Source organism: Gadus morhua, chromosome 17 (genome assembly GCF_902167405.1).
Source record: "Gadus morhua chromosome 17, gadMor3.0, whole genome shotgun sequence".
NCBI lineage: Eukaryota > Metazoa > Chordata > Actinopteri > Gadiformes > Gadidae > Gadus > Gadus morhua.
In genome coordinates, this window is record NC_044064.1 from 1,131,003 (window position 1) to 1,153,773 (window position 22,771).

The 22,771-nt window shown below is 44.1% G+C and overlaps 4 protein-coding genes and 1 pseudogene across 4 annotated transcripts; all 5 read left to right on the forward strand.

The window, feature by feature from the left end:
* The first annotated feature begins 700 nt into the window (after positions 1–700).
* On the forward strand, positions 701–3,061 carry LOC115529908 (mucin-5AC-like). The gene is made up of 3 exons (XM_030339056.1): positions 701–708; positions 855–2,949; positions 3,050–3,061. Exons 1-3 carry the CDS (start codon positions 701–703, stop codon positions 3,059–3,061), a joined length of 2,115 nt encoding a protein of 704 aa, XP_030194916.1.
* Positions 3,062–3,282: 221 nt separating this feature from the next.
* LOC115529095 (putative GPI-anchored protein pfl2) lies at positions 3,283–4,995 on the forward strand (the record flags this gene model as incomplete). The annotated part of the gene is made up of 1 exon (XM_030337571.1): positions 3,283–4,995. A coding segment is annotated over exon 1 (1,488 nt), but the record flags the coding sequence as incomplete, so codon positions are not given.
* Positions 4,996–6,646: 1,651 nt separating this feature from the next.
* Positions 6,647–8,260, forward strand: LOC115529092 (location of vulva defective 1-like; the record flags this gene model as incomplete). Its single annotated transcript, XM_030337567.1, has 1 exon — positions 6,647–8,260. A coding segment is annotated over exon 1 (1,614 nt), but the record flags the coding sequence as incomplete, so codon positions are not given.
* Positions 8,261–11,653: 3,393 nt separating this feature from the next.
* On the forward strand, positions 11,654–21,043 carry LOC115529086 (uncharacterized threonine-rich GPI-anchored glycoprotein PJ4664.02). The gene is made up of 11 exons (XM_030337558.1): positions 11,654–15,605; positions 15,699–15,814; positions 16,464–16,528; positions 16,920–16,964; positions 17,181–17,302; positions 17,495–17,560; positions 18,211–18,379; positions 19,000–19,161; positions 19,581–19,672; positions 20,067–20,224; positions 20,615–21,043. Exons 1-11 carry the CDS (start codon positions 12,089–12,091, stop codon positions 20,684–20,686), a joined length of 4,584 nt encoding a protein of 1,527 aa, XP_030193418.1. The 5' UTR covers positions 11,654–12,088; the 3' UTR covers positions 20,687–21,043.
* An 806-nt stretch (positions 21,044–21,849) lies between these two features.
* LOC115530093 (uncharacterized) lies at positions 21,850–21,968 on the forward strand (annotated as a pseudogene).
* The last annotated feature ends 803 nt before the right edge of the window (positions 21,969–22,771 follow it).

A 22,771-nucleotide genomic window follows, 5' to 3' on the forward strand; every position in this document is an offset into this window, starting at 1 on the left:
ACTTCAACTGCAGAGAAATCGACTGCTGCATCAACAGTTATGACTTCAACAGATGGAACATTGACTTCTGACCCACTGACCTCTCAAACTACAGTTCAAACTTCACCAGTAGAGCCATCGACTTCTGCATCAACAGTTCCGACTTCAACAGATCGACCATTGACTTCTGCATCAACAGTTCTGACTTCAACAGATGAAACAGTGACTTCAGACACACTGACCTCTCAAACTACAGTTCAAACTTCACCTGCAGAGCCATCGACTACTGCATCCACACTTCTGACTTCGACAGATCAACCATGGACATCTGCATCCACAATTCAGACTTCAACAGATGAAACAGTGACTTCTGACCCGCTGACTTCTCAAATTCCAGTTCAAACTTCACCAGCAGAGCCATCGACTTCTGCATCCACAGTTCTGACTCAAACAGATGGACCATTGACTTCTGACGCACTGACCTCTCAAACTACAGTTCAAACCTCCCCAGTAGAGCCATCGACTTCTGCATCCACACTTCTGACTTCAACAGATCGACCATTGACTTCCGCATCCACTATTCAAACTTCAACAGCAGAGCCATCGACTTCTGCATTCACAGTTCTGATTTCAACAGATGGACCATTGACTTCTGCGTCCACAATTCTGGCGACAACAGTCGGACCATTGACTTCTGCATCCACAGTACAGACTTCAACAGATGAAAAGGTGACTTCTGACCCACTGATTTCTCAAACTACGGTTCAAACATCAACAGCAGAGCCATCGACTTCTGCATCCACAGTTCTGACTTCAACAGATGGACCATTTACTTCTGCATCAACAGTTCTGACTTCAACAGATGGACCATTGACTTCTGCATCCACAGTTCTGACTTCAACATATGAAACAGTGACTTCTGACACACTGACCTCTCAAACTACTGGTCGAATTTCCACATCAGAGCCTTCAAATTCTGCATCCACAGTTCTGACTTCAACAGATGGACCATTGACTTCTGCATCCACAGTTTTGACTTCAACAGATGGAACAATGACTTCTGACCCACTGACTTCTCAAACTACTGTTCAATCGTCAACATCAGAACAATCGACTTCTGCAGTCACTGTTCTGACTTCAACAGCGGAGCCATCGACTTCTGCATCAACAGTTCTGACTTCAACAGATCAACCATTGACTTCTGCATCCACAGTTCTGACCTCAACAGATGGAACAATGACTACTGACCCATTGACTTCTCAAACTACGGTTCAAACGTCAACAGCAGAGCAATCAACTTCTGCATCAACAGTTCTGACTTCAACGGATGGAGGATTGACTTCTGCATCCACAGATATGACTTCAACAGATGGACCATTGACTTCTGCATCCACATTTCTGATTCCAACAGATGGAACATTGACTTCTGACCCACTGACCTCTCAAACTACAGTTCAAACCTCACCAGTAGAGCCATCGACTTCTGCATCCACACTTCTGACTTCAACAGATCGACCGTTGACTTCCGCATCCACTGTTCAAACTTCAACAGCAGAGCCATCGACTCCCGCATCCACAGTTCTGACTTCAACAGATGGACCATTGACTTCTGCGTCCACAATTCTGACGACAACAGTTGGACCATTGACTTCTGCCTCCACAGTTCAGACTTCAACAGATGGACCATTGACTTCTGCATCCATAGTTCTGACTTCAACAGAGGGAACAATGACTTCTGACCCATTGACTTCTCCAACTACGGTTCAAACTTCAACAGCAGAGCAATCAACTTCTGCATCAACATTTCTGACTTCAACGGATGGAGGATTGACTTCTGCATCCACAGATATGACTTCAACAGATGGACCATTGACCTCTGCATCCACAATTTTGACTTCAACAGATGTAACATTGACTTCCGCATCCACTGTTCAAACTTCAACAGCAGAGCCATCAACTCCCGCATCCACAGTTCTGGCTTCAACAGATGGACCATTGACTTCTGCGTCCACAATTCTGACAACAACATTTGGACCATTGACTTCTGCTTCCACAGTTCAGACTTCAACCGATGCAAATTTGACTTCTGACCCACTGATTTCTCAAACTACGGTTCAAACATCAACAGCAGAGCCATCGACTTCTTCATCCACAGTTCTGACTCCAACAGATGGACCATTTACTTCAGCATCAACAGTTCCGACTTCAACAGATGGACCATTGACTTCTGCATCCACAGTTCTGACTTCAGCAGATGGAACAATGACTTCTGACCCACTGACTTCTCAAACTACTGTTAAAATTTCAACATCAGAGCCATTGACATCTGCAGTCACAGTTCTAACTTCAACAGATGAACCGTTGACTTCTGCATCCACAGTTCTGACCTCAACAGTTGGAGCATCGATTTCTGCATCCACACTTCTGACCTCAACAGATGGACCATTGACTTCTGCATCCACAGTTCTGACTACAGCAAATGAAAATGTGACTTCTGACCCACTGACTTCTCAAACTACTGTTCAATCTTCAACATCAGAACAATCGACTTCTGCAGTCACTGTTCTGACTTCAACAGCGGAGCCATCGACTTCTGCATCAACAGTTCTGACTTCAAAAGATGAACCATTGACTTCTGCCTCCACAGTTCTTACCTCAACAGATGGAACAATGACTACTGACCCATTGACTTCTCATACTACGGTTCAAACTTCAACAGCAGATCAATCGACTTCTGCATCAACAGTTCTGATGTCAACGGATGGAGGGTTGACTTCTGCATCCACAGTTATGACTTCAACAGATGGACAATTGACTTCTGCATCCACAGTTCTGACTTCAACATATGGAACATTGACTTCTGACCCACTGACCTCTCAAACTACAGTTCAAACTTCACCAGTGATGCCATCGACTTCTGCATCCACAGTTCTGACTTCAACAGATGGACCATTGACTTCCGCATCCACTGTTCAAACTTCAACAGCAGAGCCATCGACTCCCGCATCCACAGTTCTGTCTTCAACAAATGGACTTTCGACTTCTGCATCCACAGTTCTGATTCCAACAGATGGACCATTGACTTCTGCGTCCACAATTCTGACGACAACAGTTGGACCATTGACTTCTGCATCCACAGTTCAGACTTCAACAAATGCAAATGTGACTAATGACCCACTGATTTCTCAAACTACGGTTCAAACATCAACAGCAGAGCCATCGACTTCTTCATCCACAGTTCTGACTCCAACAGATGGACCATTGACTTCTGCATCCACAGTTCTGACTTCAGCAGATGGACCATTGACTTCTGCATCCACAGTTCTGACTTCAACAGATGAAAATGTGACTTCTGACCCACTGACTTCTCAAACTACTGTTCAATCTTCAACATCAGAACAATCGACTTCTGCAGTCACTGTTCTGACTTCAACAGTGGAGCCATCGGCTTCTGCATCAACAGTTCTGACTTCAACAGATCAACCATTGACTTCTGCATCCACAGTTCTTACCTCAACAGATGGAACAATGACTACTGACCCATTGACTTCTCATACTACGGTTCAAACTTCAACAGCAGATCAGTCGACTTCTGCATCCACAGTTCTGTCTTCAACAGATGGACCATTGACTTCTGCATCCACAGTTCTGATTTCAACAGATGGAACATTGACTTCTGACCCACTGACCTCTCAAACTACAGTTCAAACCTCACCAGCAGAGCCATCGACTCCCGCATCCACAGTTCTGACTTCAACAGATGGACCATTGACTTCTGCGTCCACAATTCTGACGACAACAGTTGGACCATTGACTTCTGCATCCACAATTCAGACTTCAACAGATGGACCATTGACTTCTGCATCCACAGTTCTGACTTCAACAGATGGAACAATGACTTCTGACCCATTGACTTCTCAAACTACGGTTCAAACTTCAACAGCAGAGCAATCAACTTCTGCATCAACATTTCTGACTTCAACGGATGGAGGATTGACTTCTGCATCCACAGATATGACTTCAACAGATGGACCATTGACCTCTGCATCCACAGTTCTGACTTCAACAGATGTAACATTGACTTCCGCATCCACTGTTCAAACTTCAACAGCAGAGCCATCGACTCCCGCATCCACAGTTCTGGCTTCAACAGATGGACCATTGACTTCTGCGTCCACAATTCTGACGACAACAGTTGGACCATTGACTTCTGCATCCACAGTTCTGACTTCAACAGATGGACCATTGACTTCTGCATCCACAGTTTTGACTTCAACAGATGGAACAATGACTTCTGACCCACTGACTTCTCAAACTACTGTTCAATCGTCAACATCAGAACAATCGACTTCTGTAGTCACTGTTCTGACTTCAACAGCGGAGCCATCGACTTCTGCATCAACAGTTCTGTCTTCAACAGATCAACCATTGACTTCTGCATCCACAGTTCTGACCTCAACAGATGGACCATTGACTTCTGCGTCCACAATTCTGACGACAACAGTTGGACCATTGACTTCTGCATCCACAGTTCAGACTTCAACAGATGCAAATGTGACTTCTGACCCACTGATTTCTCAAACTACGGTTCAAACATCAACAGCAGAGCCATCGACTTCTGCAGTCACTGTTTTGACTTCAACAGCGGAGCCATCGGCTTCTGCATCAACAGTTCTGACTTCAACAGATCAACCATCGACTTCTGCATCCACAGTTCTTACCTCAACAAATGGAACAATGACTATTGACCCATTGACTTCTCATACTACGGTTCAAACTTCAACAGCAGATCAGTCGACTTCTGCATCAACAGTTCTGATATCAACGGATGGAGGATTGACTTCTGCATCCACAGTTCTGACTTCAACATATGAAACAGTGACTTCTGACACACTGACCTCTCAAACTACTGGTCGAATTTCCACATCAGAGCCTTCGAATTCTGCATCCACAGTTCTGACTTCAACAGATGGAACAATGACATCTGACCCACTGACTTCTCAAACTACTGTTCAAACTTCAACAGCAGAGCAATCAACTTCTGCATCAACAGTTCTGACTTCAACGGATGGAGGATTGACTTCTGCATCCACAGTTTTGACTTCAACAGATGGAACAATGACTTCTGACCCACTGACTTCTCAAACTACTTTTCAAACTTCAACAGCAGAGCAATCAACTTCTGCATCAACAGTTCTGACTTCAACGGATGGAGGATTTACTTCTGCATCCACAGTTATGACTTCAACAGATGGACCATTGACTTCTGCATCCACAGTTCTGATTTCAACAGATGGAACATTGACTTCTGACCCACTGACCTCTCAAACTACAGTTCAAACCTCACCAGTAGAGCCATCGACTTCTGCATCCACACTTCTGACTTCAACAGATCGACCGTTGACTTCCGCATCCACTGTTCAAACTTCAACAGCAGAGCCATCGACTCCCGCATCCACAGTTCTGACTTCAACAGATGGACCATTGACTTCTGCGTCCACAATTCTGACGACAACAGTTGGACCATTGACTTCTGCATCCACAATTCAGACTTCAACAGATGGACCATTGACTTCTACATCCACAGTTCTGACTTCAACAGATGGAACAATGACTTCTGACCCATTGACTTCTCAAACTACGGTTCAAACTTCAACAGCAGAGCAATCAACTTCTGCATCAACATTTCTGACTTCAACGGATGGAGGATTGACTTCTGCATCCACAGATATGACTTCAACAGATGGACCATTGACCTCTGCATCCACAGTTCTGACTTCAACAGATGTAACATTGACTTCCGCATCCACTGTTCAAACTTCAACAGCAGAGCCATCGACTCCCGCATCCACAGTTCTGACTTCAACAGATGGACCATTGACTTCTGCATCCACAGTTTTGACTTCAACAGATGGAACAATGACTTCTGACCCACTGACTTCTCAAACTACTGTTCAATCGTCAACATCAGAACAATCGACTTCTGTAGTCACTGTTCTGACTTCAACAGCGGAGCCATCGACTTCTGCATCAACAGTTCTGTACTTCAACAGATCAACCATTGACTTCTGCATCCACAGTTCTGACCTCAACAGATGGACCATTGACTTCTGCGTCCACAATTCTGACGACAACAGTTGGACCATTGACTTCTGCATCCACAGTTCAGACTTCAACAGATGCAAATGTGACTTCTGACCCACTGATTTCTCAAACTACGGTTCAAACATCAACAGCAGAGCCATCGACTTCTTCATCCACAGTTGTTACCTCAACAAATGGAACAATGACTACTGACCCATTGACTTCTCATACTACGGTTCAAACTTCAACAGCAGATCAGTCGACTTCTGCATCAACAGTTCTGATATCAACGGATGGAGGATTGACTTCTGCATCCACAGTTCTGACTTCAACATATGAAACAGTGACTATTGACACACTGACCTCTCAAACTACTGGTCGAATTTCCACATCAGAGCCTTCGAATTCTGCATCCACAGTTCTGACTTCAACAGATGGAACAATGACATCTGACCCACTGACTTCTCAAACTACTGTTCAAACTTCAACAGCAGAGCAATCAACTTCTGCATCAACAGTTCTGACTTCAACGGATGGAGGATTGACTTCTGCATCCACAGTTTTGACTTCAACAGATGGAACAATGACTTCTGACCCACTGACTTCTCAAACTACTGTTCAAACTTCAACAGCAGAGCAATCAACTTCTGCATCAACAGTCCTGACTTCAACGGATGGAGGATTTACTTCTGCATCCACAGTTATGACTTCAACAGATGGACCATTGACTTCTGCATCCACAGTTCTGATTTCAACAGATGGAACATTGACTTCTGACCCACTGACCTCTCAAACTACAGTTCAAACCTCACCAGTAGAGCCATCGACTTCTGCATCCACACTTCTGACTTCAACAGATCGACCGTTGACTTCCGCATCCACTGTTCAAACTTCAACAGCAGAGCCATCGACTCCCGCATCCACAGTTCTGACTTCAACAGATGGACCATTGACTTCTGCGTCCACAATTCTGACGACAACAGTTGGACCATTGACTTCTGCATCCACAATTCAGACTTCAACAGATGGACCATTGACTTCTACATCCACAGTTCTGACTTCAACAGATGGAACAATGACTTCTGACCCATTGACTTCTCAAACTACGGTTCAAACTTCAACAGCAGAGCAATCAACTTCTGCATCAACATTTCTGACTTCAACGGATGGAGGATTGACTTCTGCATCCACAGATATGACTTCAACAGATGGACCATTGACCTCTGCATCCACAGTTCTGACTTCAACAGATGTAACATTGACTTCCGCATCCACTGTTCAAACTTCAACAGCAGTGCCATCGACTCCCGCATCCACAGTTCTGGCTTCAACAGATGGACCATTGACTTCTGCGTCCACAATTCTGACGACAACAGTTGGACCATTGACTTCTGCATCCACAGTTCTGACTTCAACAGATGGACCATTGTATTCTGCATCCACAGTTTTGACTTCAACAGATGGAACAATGACTTCTGACCCACTGACTTCTCAAACTACTGTTCAATCGTCAACATCAGAACAATCGACTTCTGCAGTCACTGTTCTGACTTCAACAGCGGAGCCATCGACTTCTGCATCAACAGTTCTGACTTCAACAGATCAACCATTGACTTCTGCATCCACAGTTCTGACCTCAACAGATGGACCATTGACTTCTGCGTCCACAATTCTGACGACAACAGTTGGACCATTGACTTCTGCATCCACAGTTCAGACTTCAACAAATGCAAATGTGACTTCTGACCCACTGATATCTCAAACTACGGTTCAAACATCAACAGCAGAACAATCGACTTCTGCAGTCACTGTTTTGACTTCAACAGCGGAGCCATCGGCTTCTGCATCAACAGTTCTGACTTCAACAGATCAACCATCGACTTCTGCATCCACAGTTCTTACCTCAACAAATGGAACAATGACTATTGACCCATTGACTTCTCATACTACGGTTCAAACTTCAACAGCAGATCAGTCGACTTCTGCATCAACAGTTCTGATATCAACGGATGGAGGATTGACTTCTGCATCCACAGTTCTGACTTCAACATATGAAACAGTGACTTCTGACACACTGACCTCTCAAACTACTGGTCGAATTTCCACATCAGAGCCTTCGAATTCTGCATCCACAGTTCTGACTTCAACAGATGGAACAATGACATCTGACCCACTGACTTCTCAAACTACTGTTCAAACTTCAACAGCAGAGCAATCAACTTCTGCATCAACAGTTCTGACTTCAACGGATGGAGGATTGACTTCTGCATCCACTGTTTTGACTTCAACAGATGGAACAATGACTTCTGACCCACTGACTTCTCAAACTACTTTTCAAACTTCAACAGCAGAGCAATCAACTTCTGCATCAACAGTTCTGACTTCAACGGATGGAGGATTTACTTCTGCATCCACAGTTATGACTTCAACAGATGGACCATTGACTTCTGCATCCACAGTTCTGATTTCAACAGATGGACCATTGACTTCTGCGTCCACAATTCTGACGACAACAGTTGGACCATTGACTTCTGCATCCACAATTCAGACTTCAACAGATGGACAATTGACTTCTACATCCACAGTTCTGACTTCAACAGATGGAACAATGACTTCTGACCCATTGACTTCTCAAACTACGGTTCAAACTTCAACAGCAGAGCAATCAACTTCTGCATCAACATTTCTGACTTCAACGGATGGAGGATTGACTTCTGCATCCACAGATATGACTTCAACAGATGGACCATTGACCTCTGCATCCACAGTTCTGACTTCAACAGATGTAACATTGACTTCCGCATCCACTGTTCAAACTTCAACAGCAGAGCCATCGACTCCCGCATCCACAGTTCTGACTTCAACAGATGGACCATTGACTTCTGCATCCACAGTTTTGACTTCAACAGATGGAACAATGACTTCTGACCCACTGACTTCTCAAACTACTGTTCAATCGTCAACATCAGAACAATCGACTTCTGCAGTCACTGTTCTGACTTCAACAGCGGAGCCATCGACTTCTGCATCAACAGTTCTGACTTCAACAGATCAACCATTGAGTTCTGCATCCACAGTTCTGACCTCAACAGATGGACCATTGACTTCTGCGTCCACAATTGTGACGACAACAGTTGGACCATTGACTTCTGCATCCACAGTTCAGACTTCAACAGATGCAAATGTGACTTCTGACCCACTGATTTCTCAAACTACGGTTCAAACATCAACAGCAGAGCCATCGACTTTTTCATCCACAGTTGTTACCTCAACAAATGGAACAATGACTACTGACCCATTGACTTCTCATACTACGGTTCAAACTTCAACAGCAGATCAGTCGACTTCTGCATCAACAGTTCTGATATCAACGGATGGAGGATTGACTTCTGCATCAACAGTTCTGACTTCAACATATGAAACAGTGACTATTGACACACTGACCTCTCAAACTACTGGTCGAATTTCCACATCAGAGCCTTCGAATTCTGCATCCACAGTTCTGACTTCAACAGATGGAACAATGACATCTGACCCACTGACTTCTCAAACTACTGTTCAAACTTCAACAGCAGAGCAATCAACTTCTGCATCAACAGTTCTGACTTCAACGGATGGAGGATTGACTTCTGCATCCACAGTTTTGACTTCAACAGATGGAACATTGACTTCTGACCCACTGACCTCTCAAACTACAGTTCAAACCTCACCAGTAGAGCCATCGACTTCTGCATCCACACTTCTGACTTCAACAGATCGACCGTTGACTTCCGCATCCACTGTTCAAACTTCAACAGCAGAGCCATCGACTCCCGCATCCACAGTTCTGACTTCAACAGATGGACCATTGACTTCTGCGTCCACAATTCTGACGACAACAGTTGGACCATTGACTTCTGCATCCACAATTCAGACTTCAACAGATGGACCATTGACTTCTACATCCACAATTCTGACTTCAACAGATGGAACAATGACTTCTGACCCATTGACTTCTCAAACTACGGTTCAAACTTCAACAGCAGAGCAATCAACTTCTGCATCAACATTTCTGACTTCAACGGATGGAGGATTGACTTCTGCATCCACAGATATGACTTCAACAGATGGACCATTGACCTCTGCATCCACAGTTCTGACTTCAACAGATATAACATTGACTTCCGCATCCACTGTTCAAACTTCAACAGCAGTGCCATCGACTCCCGCATCCACAGTTCTGGCTTCAACAGATGGACCATTGACTTCTGCGTCCACAATTCTGACGACAACAGTTGGACCATTGACTTCTGCATCCACAGTTCTGACTTCAACAGATGGACCATTGAATTCTGCATCCACAGTTTTGACTTCAACAGATGGAACAATGACTTCTGACCCACTGACTTCTCAAACTACTGTTCAATCATCAACATCAGAACAATCGACTTCTGCAGTCACTGTTCTGACTTCAACAGCGGAGCCATCGACTTCTGCATCAACAGTTCTGACTTCAACAGATCAACCATTGACTTCTGCATCCACAGTTCTGACCTCAACAGATGGACCATTGACTTCTGCGTCCACAATTCTGACGACAACAGTTGGACAATTGACTTCTGCATCCACAGTTCTGACTTCCACAGATGGACCATTGACTTCTGCGTCCACAATTCTGACGACAACAGTTGGACCATTGACTTCTGCATCCACAGTTATGACTTCAACAGATGGACCATTGACTTCTGCATCCACAGTTTTGACTTCAACAGATGGAACAATGACTTCTGACCCACTGACTTCTCAAACTACTGTTCAATCGTCAACATCAGAACAATTTACTTCTGCAGTCACTGTTCTGACTTCAACAGCGGAGCCATCGACTTCTGCATCAACAGTTCTGACTTCAACAGATCAACCATTGACTTCTGCATCCACAGTTCTGACCTCAACAGATGGACCATTGACTTCTGCGTCCACAATTCTGACGACAACAGTTGGACAATTGACTTCTGCATCCACAGTTCTGACTTCCACAGATGGACCATTGACTTCTGCGTCCACAATTCTGACGACAACAGTTGGACCATTGACTTCTGCATCCACAGTTATGACTTCAACAGATGGACCATTGACTTCTGCATCCACAGTTTTGACTTCAACAGATGGAACAATGACTTCTGACCCACTGACTTCTCAAACTACTGTTCAATCGTCAACATCAGAACAATTGACTTCTGCAGTCACTGTTCTGACTTCAACAGCGGAGCCATCGACTTCTGCATCAACAGTTCTGACTTCAACAGATCAACCATTGACTTCTGCATCCACAGTTCTGACCTCAACAGATGGACCATTGACTTCTGCGTCCACAATTCTGACCACAACAGTTGGACCATTGACTTCTGCATCCACAATTCAGACTTCAACAGATGGACCATTGACTTCTGCATCCACAGTTCTGACTTCCACAGATGAAAAAGTGACTTCTGACCCACTGACTTTTCAAACTTCAACAGCAAAGCCATCGACTCCCGCATTCACAGTTCTGACTTCAACAGCAGAGCCATCGACTTCTGCATCCACACTTCTGACTTCAACAGATGGACCATTGACTTCTGCATCAACAGTTCCGACTTCAACAGATGGAACAGTGACTTCTGACAGACTGACTTCTCAAACTACTGTTCAATCTTCAACATCAGAGCTATCGACTTCTCCAGTCACTGTTCTGACTTCAACAGCAGAACCATCGACTCCCGCATTCACAGGTCTGACTTCAACAGCAGAGCCATCGATTTCCGCTTCCACAGTTCTGAATTCCACAACAGAGCCATCGACTTCTGTATCCACAGTTCTGACTCCAACAGATGGACTATTTACTTCTGCATCCACAGTTCTGACTTCAACAGATGGACCATTGACTTCTGCGTCCACAATTCTGACGACAACAGTTGGACCATTGACTTCTGCATCCACAGTTCAGACTTCAACAGATGGACCATTGACTTCTGCATCCACAGTTTTGACTTCAACAGATGGAACAATGACTTTTGACCCACTGACTTCTCAAACTACTGTTCAATCGTCAACATCAGAACAATCGACTTCTGTAGTCACTGTTCTGACTTCAACAGCGGAGCCATCGACTTCTGCATCAACAGTTCTGACTTCAACAGATCAACCATTGACTTCTGCATCCACAGTTCTGACCTCAACAGATGGACCATTGACTTCTGCGTCCACAATTCTGACGACAACAGTTGGACCATTGACTTCTGCATCCACAATTCAGACTTCAACAGATGGACCATTGACTTCTGCATCCACAGTTCTGACTTCAACAGATGGAACAATGACTTCTGACCCATTGACTTCTCAAACTACGGTTCAAACTTCAACAGCAGAGCAATCAACTTCTGCATCAACATTTCTGACTTCAACGGATGGAGGATTGACTTCTGCATCCTCAGATATGACTTCAACAGATGGACCATTGACCTCTGCATCCACAGTTCTGACTTCAACAGATGTAACATTGACTTCCGCATCCACGGTTCAAACTTCAACAGCAGAGCCATCGACTCCCGCATCCACAGTTCTGGCTTCAACAGATGGACCATTGACTTCTGCGTCCACAATTCTGACGACAACAGTTGGACCATTGACTTCTGCATCCACAGTTCTGACTTCAACAGATGGACCATTGACTTCTGCATCCACAGTTTTGACTTCAACAGATGGAACAATGACTTCTGACCCACTGACTTCTCAAACTACTGTTCAATCGTCAACATCAGAACAATCGACTTCTGCAGTCACTGTTCTGACTTCAACAGCGGAGCCATCGACTTCTGCATCAACAGTTCTGACTTCAACAGATGGACCATTGACTTCTGCATCAACAGTTCTGACTTCAACAGATGGAACAGTGACTTCTGACACACTGACTTCTCAAACTACTGTTCAATCTTCAACATCAGAGCTATCGACTTCTCCAGTCACTGTTCTCACTTCAACAGCAGAACCATCGACTCCCGCATTCACAGTTCTGACTTCAACAGCAGAGCCATCGATTTCCGCGTCCACAGTTCTGAATTCCACAACAGAGCCATCGACTTCTGTATCCACAGTTCTGACTCCAACAGATGGACTATTTACTTCTGCATCCACAGTTCTGACTTCAACAGATGGACCATTGACTTCTGCGTCCACAATTCTGACGACAACAGTTGGACCATTGACTTCTGCATCCACAGTTCAGACTTCAACAGATGGACCATTGACTTCTGCATCCACAGTTTTGACTTCAACAGATGGAACAATGACTTTTGACCCACTGACTTCTCAAACTACTGTTCAATCGTCAACATCAGAACAATCGACTTCTGTAGTCACTGTTCTGACTTCAACAGCGGAGCCATCGACTTCTGCATCAACAGTTCTGACTTCAACAGATCAACCATTGACTTCTGCATCCACAGTTCTGACCTCAACAGATGGACCATTGACTTCTGCGTCCACAATTCTGACGACAACAGTTGGACCATTGACTTCTGCATCCACAATTCAGACTTCAACAGATGGACCATTGACTTCTGCATCCACAGTTCTGACTTCAACAGATGGAACAATGACTTCTGACCCATTGACTTCTCAAACTACGGTTCAAACTTCAACAGCAGAGCAATCAACTTCTGCATCAACATTTCTGACTTCAACGGATGGAGGATTGACTTCTGCATCCTCAGATATGACTTCAACAGATGGACCATTGACCTCTGCATCCACAGTTCTGACTTCAACAGATGTAACATTGACTTCCGCATCCACTGTTCAAACTTCAACAGCAGAGCCATCGACTCCCGCATCCACAGTTCTGGCTTCAACAGATGGACCATTGACTTCTGCGTCCACAATTCTGACGACAACAGTTGGACCATTGACTTCTGCATCCACAGTTCTGACTTCAACAGATGGACCATTGACTTCTGCATCCACAGTTTTGACTTCAACAGATGGAACAATGACTTCTGACCCACTGACTTCTCAAACTACTGTTCAATCGTCAACATCAGAACAATCGACTTCTGCAGTCACTGTTCTGACTTCAACAGCGGAGCCATCGACTTCTGCATCAACAGTTCTGACTTCAACAGATCAACCATTGACTTCTGCATCCACAGTTCTGACCTCAACAGATGGACCATTGACTTCTGCGTCCACAATTCTGACGACAACAGTTGGACAATTGACTTCTGCATCCACAGTTCTGACTTCCACAGATGAAAAAGTGACTTCTGACCCACTGACTTTTCAAACTTCAACAGCAAAGCCATCGACTCCCGCATTCACAGTTCTGACTTCAACAGCAGAGCCATCAACTTCTGCATCCACACTTCTGACTTCAACAGATGGAACAGTGACTTCTGACACACTGACTTCTCAAACTACTGTTCAATCTTCAACATCAGAGCTATCGACTTCTCCAGTCACTGTTCTGACTTCAACAGCAGAACCATCGACTCCCGCATTCACAGTTCTGACTTCAACAGCAGAGCCATCGATTTCCGCGTCCACAGTTCTGAATTCCACAACAGAGCCATCGACTTCTGTATCCACAGTTCTGACTCCAACAGATGGACTATTTACTTCTGCATCCACAGTTCTGACTTCAAAAGATGAAACAGTGACTTCTGACACACTGACCTCTCAAACTACAGTTCAAACTTCTCCAGCAGAGCCAATGACTTCTGCATCCACACTTCTGACTTCAACAGATGGACCGTTGACTTCTGCATCAACAGTTCCGACTTCAACAGATGGAACAGTGACTTCTGAATTCACAGTTCTGCCTTCAACAGTTGGACAATTGACTTCTGCATCCACAGTTGTGATTTCAACAGACGGACCATTGACTTCTGACCCACTGATTTCTCAAACTACGGTTCAAACTTCAACAGCAGAGCCATTGACTTCCGCATCCACAGTTCTGGCTCCAACATCAGAGCCATCGACTTCTGCATCTACAGTTCTGACTTCAACAGAAGGACCATTGGCCTCTGCATCCACAGTTCTGACTCCAACAGTTGAACCATTGACTTCTGCATCAACAGTTCTGACTTCAACAGATGGAACAGTGACTTCTGACCCACTGACTCCACTAACTACGGTTCAAACATCAGCAGCTATAACAGTGACTACTCCATCTACTTTTTCAACTTCAACAACTGAGCCAGTGACTAGTCAGTCTACAGGTTTAACTGCAACAGCTGAACCAGTAACTACTCAGTCTACCGGTCCAACAGCAACAGCTGAACCAATGACTACTCAATCTACGCTGCTAACTTCAACAGCTGAACCAGTGATTTCTGCATCTACGGTTCCGGCTTCAACAGCTCGACCAGTAATTACCGTCCCATTGACTACTCAATCTGCGGTTCCAACAACTAAACCACCAGATTGCCAGAATGGAGGACATCGCAACGGTTCAATAAAATGCATCTGTCTACTTGGATTCCGCGGAGTCCTTTGCGAGCATTTCTCAGATTATGTTAAACCAGGTATATTTTCCTTCATAAGCATTTTAGAGAGAATTCTTCACAGTTTACCAAAAGTCTCAAATGTACTCTTTGCAAAAATGTTTACTCCTACAGAAGTGGTTACGACAAAAGTGATTGTTGAGGTGGTGGTGAACCAGGATTATGAACCAGATTATAATGATGACAAATCGCCAGAATACAAAGACTTTGTGAAGATCTTTACGCAACAGGTAAGAATAAAACTTAGTGCATTGTGAATATTTACGGAACTATGATAGAAATTGGTATAAGTAGCAAGGATAAAACCACAGGTAGGATTCTTCTAGCAATTATTGTACCCTGCATATCTTATTTGCATTTAGGTATTTGTTTGCATTATTATTATTGGACTTTATACCAGTAGGCTAGCTTTCTAATTATCTGAACTGCAGCCGTGTTTAGGGTAGGCCTTCCCTTGTTATATAGGGTAAACCTAACCTCCGTATATAGGGTATGCCTAGGTATGTGGTGCAGTATTGAGCATGAGCAGTCCCCATCATCTCCGCCATGGCACCCAGCTGTGTAACAGTTTTGTGAACAGATTAGATCAGATTTATTAGTAGATTTAATTTAATTTAGATGTACTTTTGCCACGGCCGTCATATATGTTATATCCACAGGTGTTCTGTACTAACGTTGTAACTGTAGTGCCACTTATCAGGGTCTGTGTACTGCTCCAAAATGTCCAAGTTTATTGAAGATTTTAGTCTAAACAGGGCCTCCTTTTGCAAGGAAATGGGCTTGGCATGGTCTTTCTTGTTGGCCAGTGTTTAGGATTCAACAACGAGAAAGGATCATGTATTATGTTTCTATTGTTAATCATCTGTTTTTATCACACAGATGACTTCATACTATAGAAAAGTCAACATAGAGAACTTCGAACGTGTGATTGTTACAAAAGTGAGGTAAGGTACTCATTTGTGTAGACGATCGTTAAAAGGGGTGGAGGTAAGATTTAGGTGTTGATTGGGTGTCATTTGTTAGAAATGGCCTAGCCATCCTCCAGCTTTTACTGACTTACATGCGCTGTCAGAAGATCCATTATGGGTTGACCAACTTCAATTTTAGACCACATATGGCTCATTTCGGAGTCCATCTCGCCTGTCAATCATAGGTGCCTGAAATGCAACACTTCTCAATGGCTTTCTTTTTGGTTTAGTTTCAAAATCTTGCTGGCTTCCACCCTTCTGCTCATTCTCTTTACAAGTCCCAAATCTTACCTCTCAGTCCTTCAAATGAGCGATAATCTGCGTTTTAAAATGTGTGATACTAACTCAAAGTATTTATCTTTCTTAGTCCTGCAGTTTCCTTTGTTAGGAGATATAGGTCAGGAAGTTATGGGTAAGTGATAGATTCTACTTTTCCACAATAGTACAAAATAAGATATAAACACATCTTCCATATTCCATAGGATTCTATGAGATTCCATAAGTGAACAAAGTTTGAGCAGATTTGTTACATTATTGTGTTGATTTAAATTACATTTAAATGACAATGAATGATATGGTGGATGTAGAATAATTAAAAGAGCTATACTTTCTGCAAACTTTTTTCCAGAGTGAATGTAACACATGATATTGTGCTTCTGCTTCAAAATAATGCTGACTTTGAGACACAATATGGAAATATTTTTAATGAAATCGAGAAGGCGGTTGATAACCTTACTAACTGCAGTAAAGGTAAGATCCCAGGACGACATCCATTACGCAAACGGCCATCTGAGTTCCGAATGTCAAATCAATGTTTGCAGATCAAAAGTAAAATTCAATATGAACATTAAATGGCCCATTTAGTACTGCAATCAATGCGATCAATTCATACGCACACATACCCAGACTTCCTTAGATGATACAAATATTCTTATCTTTCAGGTGAAACAGATTGTCCTGAATTTGACATTTCCAAACCAACTGTTGAAGCAGAAGAATTTGGCCAAAGTAAGTAGATGTTTGATCCCAAGTGTGATACAAGAGGGGCTCATGGATGTTATTAAAGGTACAATATGCCAGACGTGCTATTTAAAGCTAGCTCTAGTGCTAATTAAACAAAACAAATACTCTGCTCTCCACTCTTCCCTCTCCTTTCCCCAAACACGCCGACCATGACGCTATCTGGTGCTTCTGCAGAGACGGACATCCCCGTCCCCTGTAGCCTTGAGGTTAAAGCCTACATGACAGACTGGGTTTAAAAGCTTACTTTCTGTTTAGCATATTCTACCTTTTATGAGAAGCTGTGGGCTAGCCCTGTCACTCAAGGAGGCCAAGAGGAAGGGCGTGTCTACCGGGATACAACCCAGAACCTGGGAGTGGAACACCGGCATCACACCGTCCTGCCCACAACCCCATCATACAGGGGCTGGATTGGTTTGTCACGTCACACTAATGACATGTTTGTCTGTGTGCGTGTCTCCCTCCCTCTCTCTCTCTCTCTCGCTGTCTCTGACTCTCTCTCGCTCTCCCTATCTGTCTCTCTCTCTTGATCTCTGTCTTTCTCTTTATCGCTCTCTCACCCTCGTTCCTGCTCTCGCTCTCTCTCTCTCTGTGTCTCTCGTTCTCTCCCCCTTTCTCCCTCTCCCCCTCCCTCTCAGATATTTGTGCAGGCATCATTCCAGACCCATCTCCTCTTGAGTTCTATGAAGCCCTGAATGCCAGTGGGTGGAGTTGTGTGACGATGTGTGACAAGAATCACAGCAACCCAAAGAACTGCCTCAACAAGGGCGTATGCAACGTGTACAGCGGCATCGGACCCATCTGCGAGTAGGTCAACTGGTTGTTGGGATGCCTTACTCTTTTTACAAAATGACCCGTGCACAGAGAGAGAAGTATGTTGTCGACCACCAAGTCTCTTTTTTTCCGGCATCGAATCAACTCCATGAGCTCAGATCATCTGTAGAAGGTGATGGTTGGAAATGTTACGGAATTGTTTGGTCTGGTTTAGATTTGAGACTTCTGTAGCGACAAATGAGTTAAGAGACTGCACTTGTACAGCGCTTTTCTAACCAGTGGCCACGCAAAGCGCTTTACAACACTGCCTCACTTTCACCCATTCATTCACACATTCACACACCGACGGCGGAGTCAGCGAGCCATGCAAGGCGACAGCCAGCTGGTCAGGAGGAGTCAGGGTGAGGCTCAGGGACACCTCGACACTCGACTAGGAGGAGCCGGGAAAGCCAGTAACCTTCCGGTTTCCAGCAAACCCGCTCTAATTCGTTAACCATATGCCGACCATGAGTAAACTAGAAAATAAATACTGCATTAAAGTACGAGTATGAGTCTATAAAGCCTACCTCGAATCCTCATTGAAAAGACTCATGCAGTTTCCCAGAAGCAGAAGCTGTCACCTTACTCGTTGCTTATCCTAACCTCCTTTCCAGATGTGCAAATGTTGATTCTACCTGGTACATCGGTGATGACTGCAGTTCTCCAATCTACAAGGTTGCCTTCTACGCTGGTTTATCAACTACTCTCGTAGTTCTCTTACTGACCGTGGGAGCTCTGTCCGGGTACATCTACTTCAACAAGCAACGACAGAACCGGTAGGCTGATGCTTTTCTCCCCTACCATCAAATCGGTTGTAGATAAAGTTGCAAGCTTTTCTTTTGGGTGTAATTTGCTAGAAATGACAAAGCCATGATGTGCAATGTGAGAACATCTGTTTGAAGTTGACACAGGCTAGTTGTGAGTGTGCATGCTACACACCTCCTAGGTGGTGGTGGTGGGGGTGGTTTAACCGGTGCACACTGATTACGTAATGCACCACAGGTGTGCAACCTCACCCACTCCAGAGTCCATTCTGACTGGGCCAGGTGAGGCTGCTTCAACCAGCCATCATCCACACACACGCCCACGTAGTTATCTCTCAGATCTTACCTACAGCACCATTAACAAATGCCAGCTTCTTTTTGTGGATCCAGTAGAACAGCTTTCATGTGTCTGTCCTACTCGTTCTCTGCAGCAAGAGAAACGTCAGAGAGTCGCTGGTGAACGAGTTCCTGGACGAAGACGTAGTCTGGCCTAAATCTAGAGATCATCTCCCTGCACCTTCAGGTAATGACTATGGAGACGTAGCCCAGCCCAGTACGTGCACCCTCTGAAGTCTGTCTCTTTATTCGTACCGAAACATGTTCTAGATAAAAAAGGGGTTTGTTTATTATGGATAAAGCTAAGTTGAGATGAGCTCTGGAGTTATTCTATATCACAGACCCTGTCACATCTTCAAGTGCCTTCAAAGAGGAATATTAAACTATTCAGAATGCTTATGTACAGGTTACACAGCTGTTGAACAACCCCTCCTTATGGGCAGTGAGGCCTCAGGGTGACCCGGGTTTGATAAATAAATCCATCCCCCTTTAAAATGGCCTCCAGTCAGCTGAACCTTTCTAAATACGTCCGTAAACGGGTTCCCTGTGAGTTGATGCTGAAGTGTATCTCTGTTTTTAAGCGACGTACAGTAACCCCTCCTTCAGCGCTGACCCGACCAGCCGCCAGGGCCGCTTCCTCATCCAGACCCCCCCGCGGGGAACCGCCGCATCCTCTACCGGCACCTCCGACTCAGGGCAGAACCAACTCCAGCTTCAACCGATATCAATAAATCCGCCGGTAAGGACAGACAGCTAGACTTTAGAACCCCCCAAACAGTTAACCTAAAGAACCCCCCCAGACAGCTAGCCTTTAGAACAAGGATGGAACCCCCCACACAGCTAGCCTTTAGAACAAGGATGGAACCCCCCACACAGCTAGCCTTTAGAACCAGGATGGAACCCCCCACACAGCTAGCCTTTAGAACAAGGATGGAACCCCCCACACAGCTAGCCTTTAGAACCAGGATGGAACCCCCCACACAGCTAGCCTTTAGAACCAGGATGGAACCCCCCACACAGCTAGCCCTTAGAAACAAGATGGCCACCAGGTGAATAAGGCCATTTGTTGTGAAAACAAGCCGATACCCAGGACAATAAAAATAACCTTTGCTTTAACCGTTACCTCCAGATCCAGATCCGTCGGCCCCAGATCAGGTTGGAAGGGAGCCAGCGGCGGGACCAGCCTGCCAGCTGGAGTTAGTGTACCGGTCCCCTGAAGAAGGAGCATTTGTAACGCGAGCGACGAGACAGGATAACTTTCTTTTAAATGTTTAATAAGAAAACGCAAAATCATAATATCAAACACACGGTCAAAGAACTGTGTTGCTTCCTACAGTATCTGACTCCAACTAACAAATGTTCAAGTCCAACCGTAATAATTAGTATGAGTTAATACCAAACAGAAACGTCTTATTTATTTAACCATTAGGGATGTCCCGATACCACTTTTTCACTTCCGATACTGATACCATAGCTTAGGCTAGTGGCTGATTCCGATATCTATCCAATACTTTGTTGTACTCTCGAACAAATAATAATAATAAAGATATATATGGAACCACTTTGCTCATGATTGCCAATAAGCCACCTTCAAACATCTCACTTAAGAAAAGTTGAATGGTTAATAGGTAATTAGACACTTATTATATGCTTATTAACATTAATTAGTGTTAATAAGACTATCTATAAGTGTTAATAATAACATAACAAACATGTTTATTGTGAGATTATACAACTTTTATAAGCACCTATAAGAAACTATTTGATTGCTGAATAACATTAATAATAGTCTTATGAGTTTCTTATAGTTGTTAATAAAGCATTCCAAACCCATTTATTGAGTCTTACTAATTTACCAATTATGCCATTGTTAAACCTTTACTAGGTATTTATTCTGCTTATTAAAGGTTATTAAGGCTTATTAGGGGCGGCAGTAGCTCAGGAGGCAGAGCGGGTTGGCTGGTAACCGCAAGGTTGCTAGTTCGATCCCCGGTGTCGAGTTGTCCCTGAGCGAGGTACCTTACCCTAACTGCTCCCGACGAGCTGGATGTCGGGCTTTTATTTTTAAGGTAATTTTAAACCGGAAGTTCTGTTTATGCAAGTGGATGATGGCTTCACGCATATGCGTGATGAGGTGTTTGAGGAACAAACTTTGGAGAACATGTTGGAATCGTCAACACGAGCACCCCAGACCATTAACTGACAGACAAAAGACAGGAACAAGCACAGAAAACATGGATAAGAGGAAGATCCTCCGAACTCGAGGATGACTCTCTTGTAACTTGTGACTCTCTCTTTTAACCTTGGTAAGCATGGTGCCCGCTTTAGATCCCGTACCTGCAAAATGCCTAATTAGCAGTTTAATTATACAGCCTTACCACCATGGACACGCCCGATCTCGTCTGATCTCGGAAGCTAAGCACGGTCGTGCCTGGTTAGTACTTGGATGGGAGACCGCCTGGGAATATCAGGTGCTGTAAGTGGTGTCGGGGGGTGGCCAATAGGTGGCACTCTTCCATCTGGCCCCTTCACTCATCAATCCCGATGGCCCAGTGCAGTGACGGGGACACTGTGCTGCGGAAGGTGCCGTCCTTCGGAGGAGATGTAAAACCGAGGTCCTGACTCACTGAGGTCATAAAAGATCCCAGGGCACTTATCGTAAAGAGTAGGGGTTTCCCCGGTGTCCTGGCCCAACCAGGCTCATTCAATCTGGCCCCCTAATCATCCTCCTGTATAATTGGACTGTATAATAGACTCATTAATCCCCTCACTCTCCACCTCAAGCTGGTGTGTGGGGAGTGTGCTGGGGCAGATTGGCTGCCGTGCATCACCCAAGTTGGTGCTACACACTCACTGGTGGTAAAAGCCTCTTTGAGTGTCTAGAAAAGCGCTATATAAATTCAATCCATTATTATAATAAAGGACTTATTAATCTTAATAAGCATGGTTCCTGCTTTATATCCCGTACCTGCAAAACGCATAATAAGCAGTTTAATAAAGGATTTATTAACCTTAATATGCATAAAAAAATCTTAGTAAAGGTTTAACAATGACATAATAGGTAAGTTAGTAAGAATCAATAAATGGGGTTGTAATGCGTTTATTAACAACTAAAAAGAAACTCATAAGACAATTATTAATGTTATTAAGCAATCATTAAATAGTTAACACGTTTCTTATAAGTGCTTATAAAAGTATTATAATCTCACAATAAACATGTTTATTATGTTGTTATTAACACTTAATGATAGTCTTAACACAAATGAATGTTAATAAGCATATAATA

What these genes read in the sequence shown, in the direction of transcription:
- LOC115529086 (XM_030337558.1), top strand. Translation starts at nt 12,089, where the DNA reads ATGACTTTTGACCCACTGACTTCTCAAACTACTGTTCAATCGTCAACA. An exon ending in CCTTACTAACTGCAGTAAAG is followed by an intron (nt 17,303 to 17,494) that starts GTAAGATCCCAG and finishes CTTATCTTTCAG; the next exon opens with GTGAAACAGATTGTCCTGAA. An exon ending in GGCATCGGACCCATCTGCGA is followed by an intron (nt 18,380 to 18,999) that starts GTAGGTCAACTG and finishes CCTCCTTTCCAG; the next exon opens with ATGTGCAAATGTTGATTCTA.